Below are 14429 nucleotides of genomic sequence, written 5' to 3'. Positions count from 1 at the left end.
AACCAGACTGTCTTGATGGAGAACATTTTGGGACAATGTTCTGCCACAGCACCACAACCCCGAGTGCCCTGTTCTGTTCATTCTCCCTGAAGCACCTGGCACCGACCACTGTCAGTAGATCGGATACTGGGCTAGATGGACCGTTGTTTTGACATAGGATGTCCACTCAAGCCATGTCCTGTAGCCCATGGAGAACAATGGATACTGGGAGTAGCAGTACATTCTTAATGCTCCTGCTACGGGTAGTTCTCTGAAGACAGTGAATTCTGGGATCCCTCCTTCATCCCTACAATAACAAACTGTAGTTTCTTCTGGCACTATTCTACATCTCCGTACAGAGGCAACCGTCAGAAATCTTGCATGTACACATGCTTGTGACTAGTACAGCACATATATGTGTACTCCACGCTATATGGCATGGGCCCAAATCTTCATTGTAATCTCGTCTGACATTTGCACTAGTTTATGTAACAATGAATAAAAATTTGCACAGTTTTGTTCAATCCATGATTTTTATATTAGACTGATTTGATCAATACAGGTTATTTTTGACAAGACTCACCAGAGTTTCATAAAATACATGTCCCAGAGACCAAATAAAATGTCCTCTCCAAAAAATCATTGCACAAAGCATTTTTAAAAAGCAAAATACACTTCTGTTTCACTAAATTCATACACATAGAGTAAAGAAACCCTGTTACAATGTGTAATCAAATTACATTGACACATTTCAGCCTTTCGCTTCAAAGTAGGAGCATGGGGGATCCTGATCCTATGGCCCTGAAGATTTGCTGCAGTTTTCAGAGGAAGCCTTTCTGGCTGATCACAGCATTCAGAAAGTCTCTGCACTTCTGCCCTCTACCCACTGATGAGGTGCTCACAGAAGTTGTGTAAAATACAACAAGAAGTTATCCCATGAGGTAGATATTTCTCAGCAGCCTCCAGCCTCATCATGAGGTAACTCCTGTCCCTTACAAATGCATACTCCACTGTCATTCTACAGCTTCTCAGGGTATGTAGTTGAACAGGTCCTTCCTCTTGTCCAAGTGTCAAGTAAATGGCTTCATAAGCCAGGGAAGCAGACAGTAAGCTGGGTCTCCTAGAATGACAGGAAGAATGACAGTACCATTTATATCCATAGTAGCCATGGGAGCAAATTTTCCATATTTTATTAAAGACAACAGATGTGAGTTTCAAAAGATCCTAGAAACTTGGACCTTTTCAAGACCACCCCACATTAACACTGATGAATTTTCTAGGCCAGTGGTTCTTAAACTTTTTTTTCATGGACCACTTGAAAATTGCTGAGGGTCTCGGTGGACCACTTAACGATCTTTCCAAATGTTGTTTGTACTGTTAGCTACCTATTGTAAAGCACTTTGGATAAAAGCGCTATATTAAAAAAACCTTAATAATTAATATGTTTTTGTTCTACAAATAAAAGCACACAACTCATATTTTAATATCTTTAGTCTTACCTTTCTAATGCGATGGATGTGCCCTCTTTCTCCCGCCACGGCAGCCCCGAGCTGGGCTGTCTCTTCCTCTCTCCTGCCACACCGCAGCCCCCAAGCTCGGGCTAGGAAAGAGGGGGGTCTCTCCCCAGCCACAGCAGCCACACAGCTGAGGCTGGGAAGGAGGGCCATCTCTCCCCAGCAGCTGCAGCCCTAGCCCTGGAGCTGGGGAAAGTCACCTCTTTCTCTGGCTGCCACAGCCCTGCACATCCCAAATTCCCACCACCCCGTCTTCTCACGCTACTGCCCGCTCCCACCTACTCCCTATTCCCCCCCCAAGGCCACCACCTCACCGTGCGTCTTTTCCAGAGTCTAGGCACCTAATTAGTGGAGCCACACCTGCTAGGGTGCAGCCCAAGTGCACTCTTTAGAGGGAACTATCCCCGGACCACCTGAATGGAGCTCGTGGACCACTGGTGGTCCACGAGCCACAGTTTGAGAACCTCTGTTCTAGGCCTTGGAGCTCCCTGGAGATGCACCCCTTTCTGTTCATGAACTCTGAGGCCTGAGGTGGGGGTAAAGAATAGGCACATGGGTTTCATCAATGCCTCCTATACAATTTGGAAATTCCAGCCATGCAAATCCACCAATAGCCTCCTGTGCTTTGCCAAACATTGACCCATGCTAGCAGCATCTTTGTAGCAGCACACTGCTCCATGACAACAGCCCGGACAGTTGATCTACCAACACCTAATTGCTTGCTTACTGACTGGTAGCAATCTGAGTTGGCAAGTTTCCAAATGGTGATGGCCACATGCTTCTCCACTCTGAAGGAAGCTCGCATGTTGGTACCCTGAGGATGCGTTCAGCGTAGAACTCTAGGAAAGTGCCCTTTGTCACCCAGAAATTCTTCCTCAGCTGCAGGTCATCCCAGGACTACATCCCTATCCATTTCCACCAGTCAATGCTGCTTTCATGAGTCCAGAAATGGCACTCAGTCAAGTGAAGCTGCTCCAGGCAAAGTTTTTCCACAATTAGCTGCTTGATTTCTTCCTCCTCTTTTAATGAAATTAGGTTGACAGTGCAGTGGCTGGCTTCCAAAATGACCCAGGTATGTGATCGCATATACATGTGCAGCTGCCTCTGTGTATTAACGAGTGCCTGGACCATGGCACAAAGCAGAATTCCCCCCAGCCTGGCTGACAGCAGTTTTGTAGTTGGCCCTGCTTGCAAAAGACAAATGAATTATAAGATCACAGGAGAGGAATCATGAGAATTTGCTACTGTGACCCCCAAGTCCCAGAATTCTGGGAGCTTGCAGTAGGTATCTTACAGTACACCACCACCAAAAAGAAAAATAATAATAATCCTAGAATGCACAGAGCCCAATAGTGGGACAAAACACCATGGGATCCCAGCCAAGAGTGCTTAGTGCATATTCCAAAAGAAGACGGTTCCAGGTATACACTCTGATTCAGTGGGAAGTAGGTAAAAGCAGCCATATGGATGCAATTATCTTGAAATTGTTATTCTGCAACTGTTAGTGCACCCAGACCTAATCCACCGAAACAAAACAAAAAAACCATGTAGACAAACTCTCAGAAATAGCTAAGTCCTTTAAACTGAAAATTTCCTAAAAATTCAGCCGAGGCAGGCACTCATCAGAATTTCAGTCTAAATGTTTAAAGTTAATGGAAGGTGTTGGGCAACCTTAATTGTAGGCAGTGCTATGCACTCCAGCTCTGCCTGTAATATTGATTCTGCAGGGCTATGTACCTTATACATCAAAACCAGCTCTACCTTTTTTTGCATAGTGTGTATATGATCCCCCAAGTAAAACATTTTACAACTGACTAGGTACTCTAGGGAGCTGCTAATCTTATTCTGAAGCATCAAGTATTAGTAATTGCCAGAGGCAAAACTGGATTTATTGGTATCATCATGGCTAGATGGATAACTATCCTCTATGAAAAATCCTGTGTTCCTATGGAAGTGTTATCTTCCCAGCCTGTGGCTATAGAGTGATCGCTTGGAACAAATCCCCTTTTTTAACCAAGATACTGTAAAAAGAGAAACTGCTAAATAAGAGGCCACAGCCTTTACTATGAAAATCATGAAATATCATCTAAACACTTGAGAGGCATGATGCTATTCAATTCTGCTTTGGCTGCTGCTTTGTCTATATCACCAGGATCTGTCCAGCAAAAGAACATACCTTAAAAAGTAATGTTATTTCAATTCTCAGTATCTGTGATAAATTCTCAGTGGCTACAACTGAAGTTTCAAAACAAATTTAGCCAAGTCAGTTGGAAATGTATCTTATCACAAAGTTCACTTTCCAAGAAGAAGGGTCCTTCTCTAAATCCTCCTTCAAAGCTTGGAAGTACCAGGAGTTAGTACTCCTAGCTGTGATGCTTTCATCAACTACATGGTCATCCCAGCTTTATCCAAGTATTTCAATAACTTACAAGTAGGGAGAGGAGTGCAAAACAGAAGAATCTCTGCAAAATACTTTGCTATCTTACGTTGGGTAAGGAAGGGGGAAATACTTTGAATGAATTTGCTTTAAAACCATACTGCAGAATCTCCCCAAGACCTCGGGGGTGGGGGAGAATGAAAATTTGGTAAAAACTTACCACAGATTTCTAGTTGCCCTAAACATTAAAGGACAATTATCTTTCACTTACAGGGTGCCAAGTTGAATTCAGCCCAGTTTGGGAACATCTGGAAAATCTTTACTACCTGGTTTAGGGTGACCAGATAACAAGTGTGAAAAAATGGTACAGGAGAGGGGGTAATAGGCTATAAGAGGTGCCTATGTAAGACAAAGCCCCTAATATTGGGATGATTCTGATAATATTGGAATGATCCCAATAATATCAGGACATCGGGTCACTTTAATCTGGTTGCTATTTAGTGGCATGTGTGTGTATGTCCATTTTCTGCGGAATGGGTGTTGACATCACAAACACCACCATTACAGCTGACATCTACTGGCAACTTTGGTGATTGCTTGAGGAGACGGGCTGTAGCGCAGATAGAATGCTTATTCAACGACCTGCCTTCTTATGCCCAGCTGTGGTCCAAGGTTGATGCAGACTAGCTGGCAGAGTCAAGTCCTTGCAATACGGTTCTAACTATGGACCTGACAGGTGTCAGTCAGGCACTTTACATAACATTCATGCACAATTATGGAACAATAAATACTCTGGAAAATGAACTAGTAGAAACTTTGTGACAAAGTATCTTTTTTTTAGACTTATACATATGCGTTTTTAAGTACTGGTTCTCATAGCCTAACGGCAAATCTGAAGCCCAATATTTTGCTCTCCCTGTGTGTGCTGAACTCTCATTAGTGTCAAGTGGAGTTCTACACATCTAAGGAGAGCAGCCTATTGGACTCTCATTGACGCTAATGGAAGTTTGGGAGACATAGGGAGAGCAGCATATTGGAGTCAAGCTCTGCTGTGAAGATGTGAGAGTAGATTTTTACCCTTAATACTGCCTGTGTTTTTCAAAGGATAAGTATAAAGCACAGAAGTCTCCCTGATCTGGTTTTTGAAAGAGAAACTAAGCAAATGTAAAGATCACAATATATTGCCCCAAAGAACTAAAAATGCAGCACCTTCGTTCTGCCTCTAATTGGAATGCGATGGTCTGATAAGCATAATCATAACATATTTTTCTTTATCAGTATTTTCAATATGTAAGAATGTACCTTGTTTTACATTTAAAGAGCTGACCTTCCTTTTCAGAAACAGCAGCATCTTATTTTGCTGATAATCTCCTTCATTAATGAAAATCAGAGGCAGATTGGGCTATTTTGTGCATAATTAATTTTCTCGGCGAGAAGATTTAGGAATGTAATTTTTCTCAATTGTGCCAATCATGCATATATGAGACAAACAAATAAATTAAACTTAAGCTATTCATGGTCCCTGGGTAAAAGGTTGCGTCAAGGGCAGAGATAAGAGCTACGTCAGATTTGTGGGACAGCATAGCGCACCCTCATCTGAAGTCCATGCAGACACACAGAAAATCATGAAATGATCCTTCTTTTTAAAGGAAAAATATTAACCACCGGTAGTTTTTGGTTCTTGTGTCATTAAGAAGGTAGGACTAACAGCCCTGTCACCCCTTGGTTCTGGATTTCATTTACTAGCAATTTAATTGATGTAAAAATAAGTAGAGTAGTGCAGTCATTTAAAGGTTCTGTTATGGGATCTTTACCTGAATGAATGTTTTCTCCTGCTGATCTTTACACAGTGGGCTGGGTTAATAGCTGTATGTTCTTTTTTACTGAAAGATGTTCAGCATGCAAGACTGGGGGAGCGATTTCACCATTACTGTCCTCACGATACAGTTTGGGGCCATAGCTGTGTTTGGAAGCTGATTTCAAATATAGGCACAGGGGTTTCCATTTTTAGTATCAGGCAGAGTACAAGCTGAGCAAACCCTGAATGTCAGCATGCACGAGTATAACTGGGAATCTCCAACAGTGACTAATGCACCAGAACTGCTTGGATTTATGGAAGAACTGTCTAAACTCTCTATGTATGCTCCTGATAGGCTCTTTTCTGATTTTCCAAAAGCTGTCTCCCCTATGGTCTCTGCTGCTGCTGCCCGCTAGAGTGAAGGAAAAACACTGAGTTTCAACATTGGCAGGTTGGAGACAAACCTAGACATTTTCACCTCATTCATAAGCAATTAAAAATGTGCATAAAATTCCTGAGTGGATCTTCATATGTCTTCAGATGTGCTCCCTGCACCTTCTGTAAATGGTTTTCATAAAAATGAAAAATTGATTACCTTTTACCCTGAGTACAGGAATATATAGACGTGAACATAATTAAATTATTAAAATCTGTTTAGGCAGATTTGTTTAAAATGATCTTTTGTGAGCTACCTGGGGTGAAATCTTGGCCCGATTGAAGTTAATAGGAGTTTTCTGATTGACTTAATTGGGGCCAGGATTACTCACTCTCTCTCTCTCTCACACACACACACACACACACACACACACACACACACTCTCTCTCTGTATTGATAATTGTCTCATCTCCTGTGATGTCATTTGTTCTTCTACTGGTGGTTTAGTCCCCCTTACTGTGACTGCAACATGGATCTATGCAATACTAACTCCAGATCTCAGTCCTTTGCATAGGAAGGGTTTGAATCCAAACCAAACTCTGAGACCTTTTCAGAGTAACCCCATAGCTCTGCATACACGCATAGATCTTCTTGAGAATTATCATATTCTTATAAGAGCAGCACCATGAGACTAGGTAGGCTACTTGAGCCAATATTTATAAAATTTACACAAAAGTTTGGAAATGTTCACTTCAGAATGTCAAAGGCTCTTCTCATTAGCTGATAGTTAACTTCTGAATTTAGAATATCAAACTGTGCACTAAAATGTGCAACATTTTCTTGGTCAGAAAAACGCATTGCACTTTTGCCTGCAGAGTCAAATGAAGACTCCACACACTGTTCAGGAAACAACAGGACCTTTACAATATATATAACTTGAATTACTTTTAGCAACTAGTGTGTTGATCAGATTTTAGGTTTTGATTTCTGCAATCTTTTTATGGTCTTTCGCAACAGTGATGTGACAAGCCACTAGCAGCCACAGTGCACTGCAGTATTGAGGTTTAGTGTCTCTGCCATCCAAACAAAAGAAACCCCACAAACGTGGAATGAAATTCCTTAACAATATTACTTTTCTGAAGTGCCGCAGAGTAACAAAGAAGAATGGTGACATCAAATAATTTCGTCTTAAAATTAAGCATCTTTTTAAAAAAATCCCTTTTATTGATAAAATCCGAGCAGAACCCCTTTATACTTCTGCCCTGTCCCGTCTTTGTTTTTTCTTATTTAAATTCTGATTAAATGTTACTACTGCATGTCTGTACCATACATTTGCATTAAACATGTGATTTGGCAACAACAGACTTCCTCCCACCTCCACTGAAGTGAATGGAAAAACTCCCATGGACTCAAATCAGAGCAGGATCAGAGCAAGTGTCTTCCTTTGGCACCTGTACCAAAAATCAATTTACGTTTATATGGAAAAAAATAGCTACTGTACAATGCTGTTGGTTTGCAGCTGCAAAGCCGAACAGCCAGACAATTATTAGATACCCCATCCAAATTCAGAGGGGAAGGCTGGTCCCAGAGTAAAGGTGATAGCTTAGGAATTAGACCTGGGGTAAATTCCCTGCTTCATCAGACATGTGTGACCTCGGGAAGTCACTTAAACTCTCTGTGCCTCAGTTCCTTGAGTATAATGACAGATTCCCAAGAAGTGCACTAAATTGTAGGAGATCATACTCATGCATACACGAATGTTTCATGCAAGAACACCCCTTTCATGGATCCATCACTGATGAAAATGAAGCTTGTATTCTAGACCAATTCTTATTTTTTGCATATCATCATCTGACTGGGATCAGTAGTAATAATACACAGGACTTTTCATCTTCAAACATTAACTAATAAACCCTCCCAACACTCCTGTGAGAGACAGCAAGACAGGTTGTCTTCCCGTTAGAGAAGGGGAAATAGAGGCAGACTTGGGGATGACAGAAGAGTCAGTATCAGAACCAGGAGTGAAACTCAGAACTTCTTAGCTAAGATCTCTAGGTCTTGTGTGTCCCTCTGCTGGATTCCTTATTCTATTTGAAATCAAACGGGTAGGACCCACCTGAAAATAGTTTTTCTTTTAATTTTAACAAGTCAGCTCTTTATGTTATAGGAAAGAGAGGATGTTTTGCAGAAGTGGAATAATGGAACAAAATCAATCACATTTATTTATTTACGGTCAGTATTAGCAAAATTGTCCTGTTGCAAAACTCCAATGAAGTGAAAATCAATACTGTTCTAGTTCACTGGCTTTCAAATTGTCTGATGCCATGAACCCCTTCTCTAATTGTTGAAAACATCATGGACCCCCAGTGCATTTACACTTGTACCAGGGAAAGTCCAGGCGCCGTGTGATCTTCCTAAAAGCCAGTTTGACAACGCCTGTTCTAGCTGGCACTATTTTAGGGCTTATCTACATGGGGAAATTGTCTGGCAGAACTGTACTGCTATAATTATATCGCTACAATTATACTGGTATAATTACAGTGGTATTATTCTAACAGTATATTTTTGTTGGTGTCCCAGCGTATAAAGCTCTTATTGTTCAACAAAAGCACTCTTTCATGTTTTACTTTAGACAGTTACAGAAAACTAGCTAATCTCCTCCCTGTTCACATATTTTCTATTTGTCTCCAATCTTTATCTTCACTACAGGGTTAACTCAGGTGATTGGTACCTAGGTCTGAACAGCTGGATTAGCCTAGCCCAGGTGTGAGCAGCCACAAGGCAAAGCCTTACTTGAATTATTATATCCTTACTAGTGCTGTGCTCATCTGTGTCACTAAGACTTCTGGGGGCATGTCCCATGGTTCTTTACCCTGTAGCAAACTGAGCCACTCTGTGATGCTTTCCCAGTGACTCGTGGGAGCATTTGTCTGTCCTGGGCACAAGGAGGGAATTGTGGGGAGATACTTGGAGGACTGTCTGCACTTGAGTGGTTTGGTCTGTGTCCTCATTGCAAAGTGGGCAGATTTCCATCCCAAGTAAAAGCCCCATTTGGATTTTAGCCTATGGCCCCAGCCAAGCCAACTATCCTGGGTTTAAAGCACCACTAAACTTGGATGAGATGTTTTTGTGGGTGGATGGGCGAAGGTTAGGGGTAACACTCATGAAAGTGCTTAAGATAACTCTGCAATTACCATATTTTACCATATTTTAACTTATAACAGTTTCCAGGTACCAACAGGACTGCCTTTAACTCTTACTTCCATGGGTAATTTACAGCAAATATTGTGGTCAATAGCATGCTGTAAGGCAGTCATGCACTCAGGGTTTAAAAAAAAATTAGTGGTTTTGTTTATCAGGCAATCAACATGCCCTGTAGCTTGTGCACAAAAAATAAAAGCTTACGAAAAAGAAATTTCTGAAAAAGTAGAATTCTGTGGGCTTCTGTCTTAAAAAACACCAAAGATAGCTCTTGCATAAGAGTTGATCTTACACTGCTAATATCACTCATTGACATCTGCAGTACTTAAACCCCAACTGCTTACACTCTTGATAATTAAAATAGACATTGCCAAGTGGCTAAGGGGTGAGCTTCTTACTGTAACAGAGTTAAAGGTTTTATTACTCCTCTGCTCAAGTGTATAGAAGCATGAGTTTGTTTTGGCAAACAGCCAATATTTTCCATAGAAAAGAAAATTGCCTCAATTGACAGGGAAATTCTTCTTTCCCCTGTAGCATACACTTTCAATTTTATTTCCATAGATGCGAAGTACATGTTTTGTACATCTGATTCCAGTAATTTTGCATTGGGAAGTGTATGTTTGGGGGGATAAGGAAAGAGGAAAGGAAAGGCTTCATGGTTCAAAATTTTGGTCTGATCCCTATGTTTTAAATTTGATTTGATCTGGTCAGGTATGTCAACATAACTCCAAGACTCCATTGGGCTTCCACTCATCTCTTCAATCTACATAATCAACTTTCCTCCTTATAGGTCTATCTTCATCAAAGGGTGACTTGTACAGCTCTAACCCCATTTTTGGGAGGAGAAACTAACCAGTGTCATGCTGTATTTCAGAGATGGGCCTGGTCCAAATGCCTCTAATGCTGATCAAAGTGTCAATCTGAACTTTGTGACTTGGGTCCACCTCTACCACAAACCTTGCACTGAGAATGAGAGCTTGTGGAAGCTCATCCTCCCTTGAAAATGAAAATATCATGTGCGTTCCCAAATGTGAATGGCTTTTGTGACAGTCGTTCTCACTTTACACTGCCTTGGTTTTTGCTCAAATAATTAAAAGAGAATTATTTTATGAATTGTATTTTTTTGAAGCAGGGCACATACAAAACTCCCATATGCTTTTGTTTGTAACTTGTATCACCAGCATAGTGTTCAGAAAAACGAGGTCCCCTGTATGTCAATAAATAAATAAATAACTTAGAGGCACTTTAGAAAACAGTTTTGAGACTCTGCCATCGAATTAAAATTTAATTACATTAATAATCTGTTTACTTTCCTAGCTCCATTGAATTCCTTAGGTAATTTGCCCACAGTATTATTTCAGATGTGTTGAAAGCATTTTTTGTTATAAAAGTTCTTTTGGTTTTTAGAAAAATACAGAATAAAATAAAATTTTAAAAAAGGCCTCTGCCGAAGCAGATCTCAGGAAATTCTTAGAGACATGCTCTCAAGTCTACATTCTTCCTATTGTACAAAGGAGTTTTAAATGTGATAGACAGAATATGGTGGTGGCTTTGCAAGACTTGGAAAAGATTGGAGCAAGTCTCGTAGGTACTAACTGATTCCCAGTACTATTTTAAAATGCAAAGCTTCACTCAGGGATCTTTGCCATGTGTTGTTTACAAGGAATGTATAAGGTACCTACTGTGAATCCAGAAGAAGTAGATGCAAGTCATTCTGGGCAATTTATGAGATACATTAACTACTGCATTTGTTTGCTGAATATTCTTGTTACAGTCAATCTAGCAAGCTGTAATTGTTTTTTGGAAAACAAAAGATTACTCTATAATGCAGTACAGTAGCTTCATTGAATTATTGAAGTTATAGTTAGAAAAGATCTATCAGGTCATCTAGTCATTGCTTTTTATGCGTCATCGTAAATATGCTCAAATTTATAGTCACCTGCTGTACATGAAAGAGCATTTTTCCTAGGAAAAATATATGATTTCTTTACCATTTTAGACTATGTATGTCTTCTTCCACATGTTACTACTACCTGATTTTTCTTTTCCTTCAGTCTCACCCACTGTACAGATTGATAAATCATTTGACATACTTTATGGAAAACAAGTCTTGTTTTGTTACAAATATTCCCATATATGTGCACTTTGACCCGTGATCTATTTCATATAGGTATATGAACTTCTGAATTAAAACATGAAAACACAGTGCTATGTATCTAAAATTGGGGCTTGACTGAAAGACTAAATTGGTTCACTTAATATACCTAAATGGTTGGACAATTATTTCTCAACCTTTGAAACTCTTCTCAACTCTTGAAAATCTCATTTTTGTTTTTTATCTAGGTAACATCTTGGTACAGGAAAGATATCAATGATTATCTACATAAGCAAAATCTAGGCTCATCTTTAACAGAAAATGAAGAGCTACTTCATGAGCACAAGGAAATGGAATTCAAAGCTAAGGTAAGAAATATGAAAATATTAAAGGAAAAAACTAACATTTATATTTTTATATATATATATATATACACACACACATACACACACACAGAGAGTATATGTGTACAGTCTATATGTTTGTATATATGAGAAAGAAAAGTTTTATTTTAAATATAGCTAGTATTACACACACAATGTTCTTGGTACCGTTTTTCTCACCATAGCTTTTTTCCTATATTCATGATAATATAAAGCAATTGTACATTTTGTTTATCTACCACCCTTCAATATAGTTGCCAAATAAATAGATGTGTCATTTAGAAATAAAAACAACATTGCAAGGGCTTAAGGGAATTAGTTAAACAATTTGGGAGAGTTTTGATAATGGTAAAAATAGGTGGCCAGTCACTATTACTGTAATGCTTTGTCACTGAAATCTGCAGATCACTTGGCAACAAAGTGGGTATAACATAGGTTTCAACAAGAATTTGTAGCAATATGTTTGAAATAACATGATGGGACAGTTTTATTCCTCTGCTGCATAAATGATGAGGGTAGGGTTAAAGATTATGTTGATATGAAAAAGAAATGTGTAGAAATGTAAAGAAAGAACGCATAAATATTAGAACTCTCTTGCAGTTACTTAATTTTGATGTAAATGTAATAGTTCTCTAAAGTGTTGGTACAATATAGTGAAAATTGCTCGGTGTGCCATTTTAGACTGGTTGCATTCAGAGAACTTGTCTCACGGGGCAGGCCTGTTTTGTGCTCAAGAGCTTTGTTCATATAAAAATGTAAGTTTTTGAAAGGTGACTGAACTTAGGATCATAGAATATTAGGGTTGAAAGAGACCTCAGGAGGTCATCTAGTCCAATCCCCTGCTCAAAGCAGGACCAATACCAATTAAATCATCCCAGCCAGGGCGTTGTGAAGCTGGGCCTTAAAAACTTCTAAGGATGGAGATTCCACCACCTCCCTAGGTAACCCATTCCAATGCTTCACCACCCTGCTAGTGAAATAGTGTTTCCTAATAGACTATTTAGACAGTTCTCAGTGGTCGCAGATGACAGAACAAGGAGTAATGGTCTCAAGTTGCAGTGGGGGAGGTTTAGGTTGAATATTAGCAAAAACTTTTTCACTAGGAGGGTGGTGAAACACTGGAATGAGTTACCTAGGGAGGTGGTGGAATCTCCTTCCTTAGAGGTTTTTAAGGTCAGGCTTGACAAAGCCCTGGCTGGGATGATTTAGTTGGGGATTGGTCCTGCTTTGATCAGGGGGTTGGACTAGATGACCTCCTGAGGTCCCTTCCAACCCTGATATTCTATGATTCTAATATCCAACCTAGACCTCCCACAATTCAACTTGAGACCACTTCTTCTTGTTCTGTCATCTGCCACCACTGAGAACAGCTGATCTCCATCCTCTTTGGAACTCCCCTTCACATAGATGAAGGCTGCTATCAAATCGCCCCCTCACTCTTCTCTTCTGCAGACTAAATAACCCCATTTCCCTCAGCCTCTCCTCATAAGTCATGTGCCCCAGCCCCCTAATAATTTTTGTTGTCCTCCACTAGACTCTCTCCAATTTGTCCACATCCTTTCTGTAGTGGGGGGACCAAAACTGGACGCAATACTCCAGGTGTGGCCTCACCAGTGCTGAATAGAGGGGAATAATCACTTCCCTCAATCTGCTGGCAATGCTCCTACTAATGCAGCCCAATATGCTGTTGGCATTGGCAGCGAGGGCATGCTGCTGACTCATATCCAGCTTCTCATCCACTGTAATCCCCAGGTCCTTTTCTGCAGAACTGTTGCTTAGCTAGTCGGTCCCCAGCCTGTAGTGGTGCATGGGATACTTCCTTCCTAAGTGCAGGACTCCGCACTTGTCCTTGTTGAACCTCATCAGATTTCTTTTGGCCCAATCCTCCAATTTCTCTAGGTCAGTCTGGACCCTATCCCTACCCTCCAGCGTATCTACCTCTTGCCCCAGCTTAGTGTCATTTGCAAACTTGCTGAGGGTGCAATCCATCCCATCATCCAGATCATTAATAAAGATGTTGAACAAAACCAGCCCCAGGACCAACCCCTGGGGCACTCCGCTTGATACTGGCTGCCAACTAGACATAGAGTCGTTGATCACTTCCCACTGAGCCCGACAATCTAGCCAGCTTTCTATCCACCTTATAGTCCATTCATCCAATCCATACTTCTTTAATTTGCTGGCAAGAATCCCGTGGGAGACCGTATCAAAAGCTTTGCTAAAGTCAAGATATATCACATCCACCACTTTCCCTGTATCCACAGAGCCAGTTATCTCATCATAGAAGGCAATCAGGTTGGGCAGGCATGACTTGCCCTTGGTGAATCCATGTTGACTGTTCCTGATCACCTTCCTCTCCTCCAAGTGCTTCAAAATGGATTCCTTGAGGACATGCTCCATGATTTTGCTGGGGACTGAAGTGAGGCTGACTGGTCTGTAGTTCCCCAGATTCTCTTTCTTCCCTTTTAAAAATATGGGTACTATATTTGCCTTTTTCCAATTGTCCAGGACCTCCCCCGATCGCCATGAGTTTTCAAAGATAATGGGCAATGGCTCTGCAATCACATCAGCCAACTCCCTCGGAACCCTTGGGTGCATTAGATCTGGACCCATGGACGTGTGCATATGCAGCTTTTCTAAATAGTCCTTAACCTGTTCTTTCACCACTGACGGATGCTCACCTCCTCCCTATACTGTGTTTCCCAG

The 14429-nt window shown here is 40.7% G+C and overlaps 1 protein-coding gene across 5 annotated transcripts in view; it reads left to right on the top strand.

Moving 5' to 3' along the window:
* CCDC141 (coiled-coil domain containing 141) overlaps window positions 1–14429 on the top strand; it is a 153450-nt gene that overhangs the window by 41397 nt on the left and 97624 nt on the right. For all 5 annotated transcript variants that reach the window (XM_074967681.1, XM_074967685.1, XM_074967680.1 and 2 more), the window contains one exon: window positions 11589–11708. In XM_074967681.1, the coding sequence (XP_074823782.1) occupies window positions 11589–11708 (120 nt within the window). The remainder of the gene's footprint in view (window positions 1–11588; window positions 11709–14429) is intronic.

The sequence above is a fragment of the Natator depressus genome, chromosome 11, assembly GCF_965152275.1.
Source record: "Natator depressus isolate rNatDep1 chromosome 11, rNatDep2.hap1, whole genome shotgun sequence".
NCBI classification, from domain to species: Eukaryota; Metazoa; Chordata; order Testudines; family Cheloniidae; genus Natator; species Natator depressus.
This window is presented reverse-complemented; position numbering and strand designations above follow the sequence as displayed.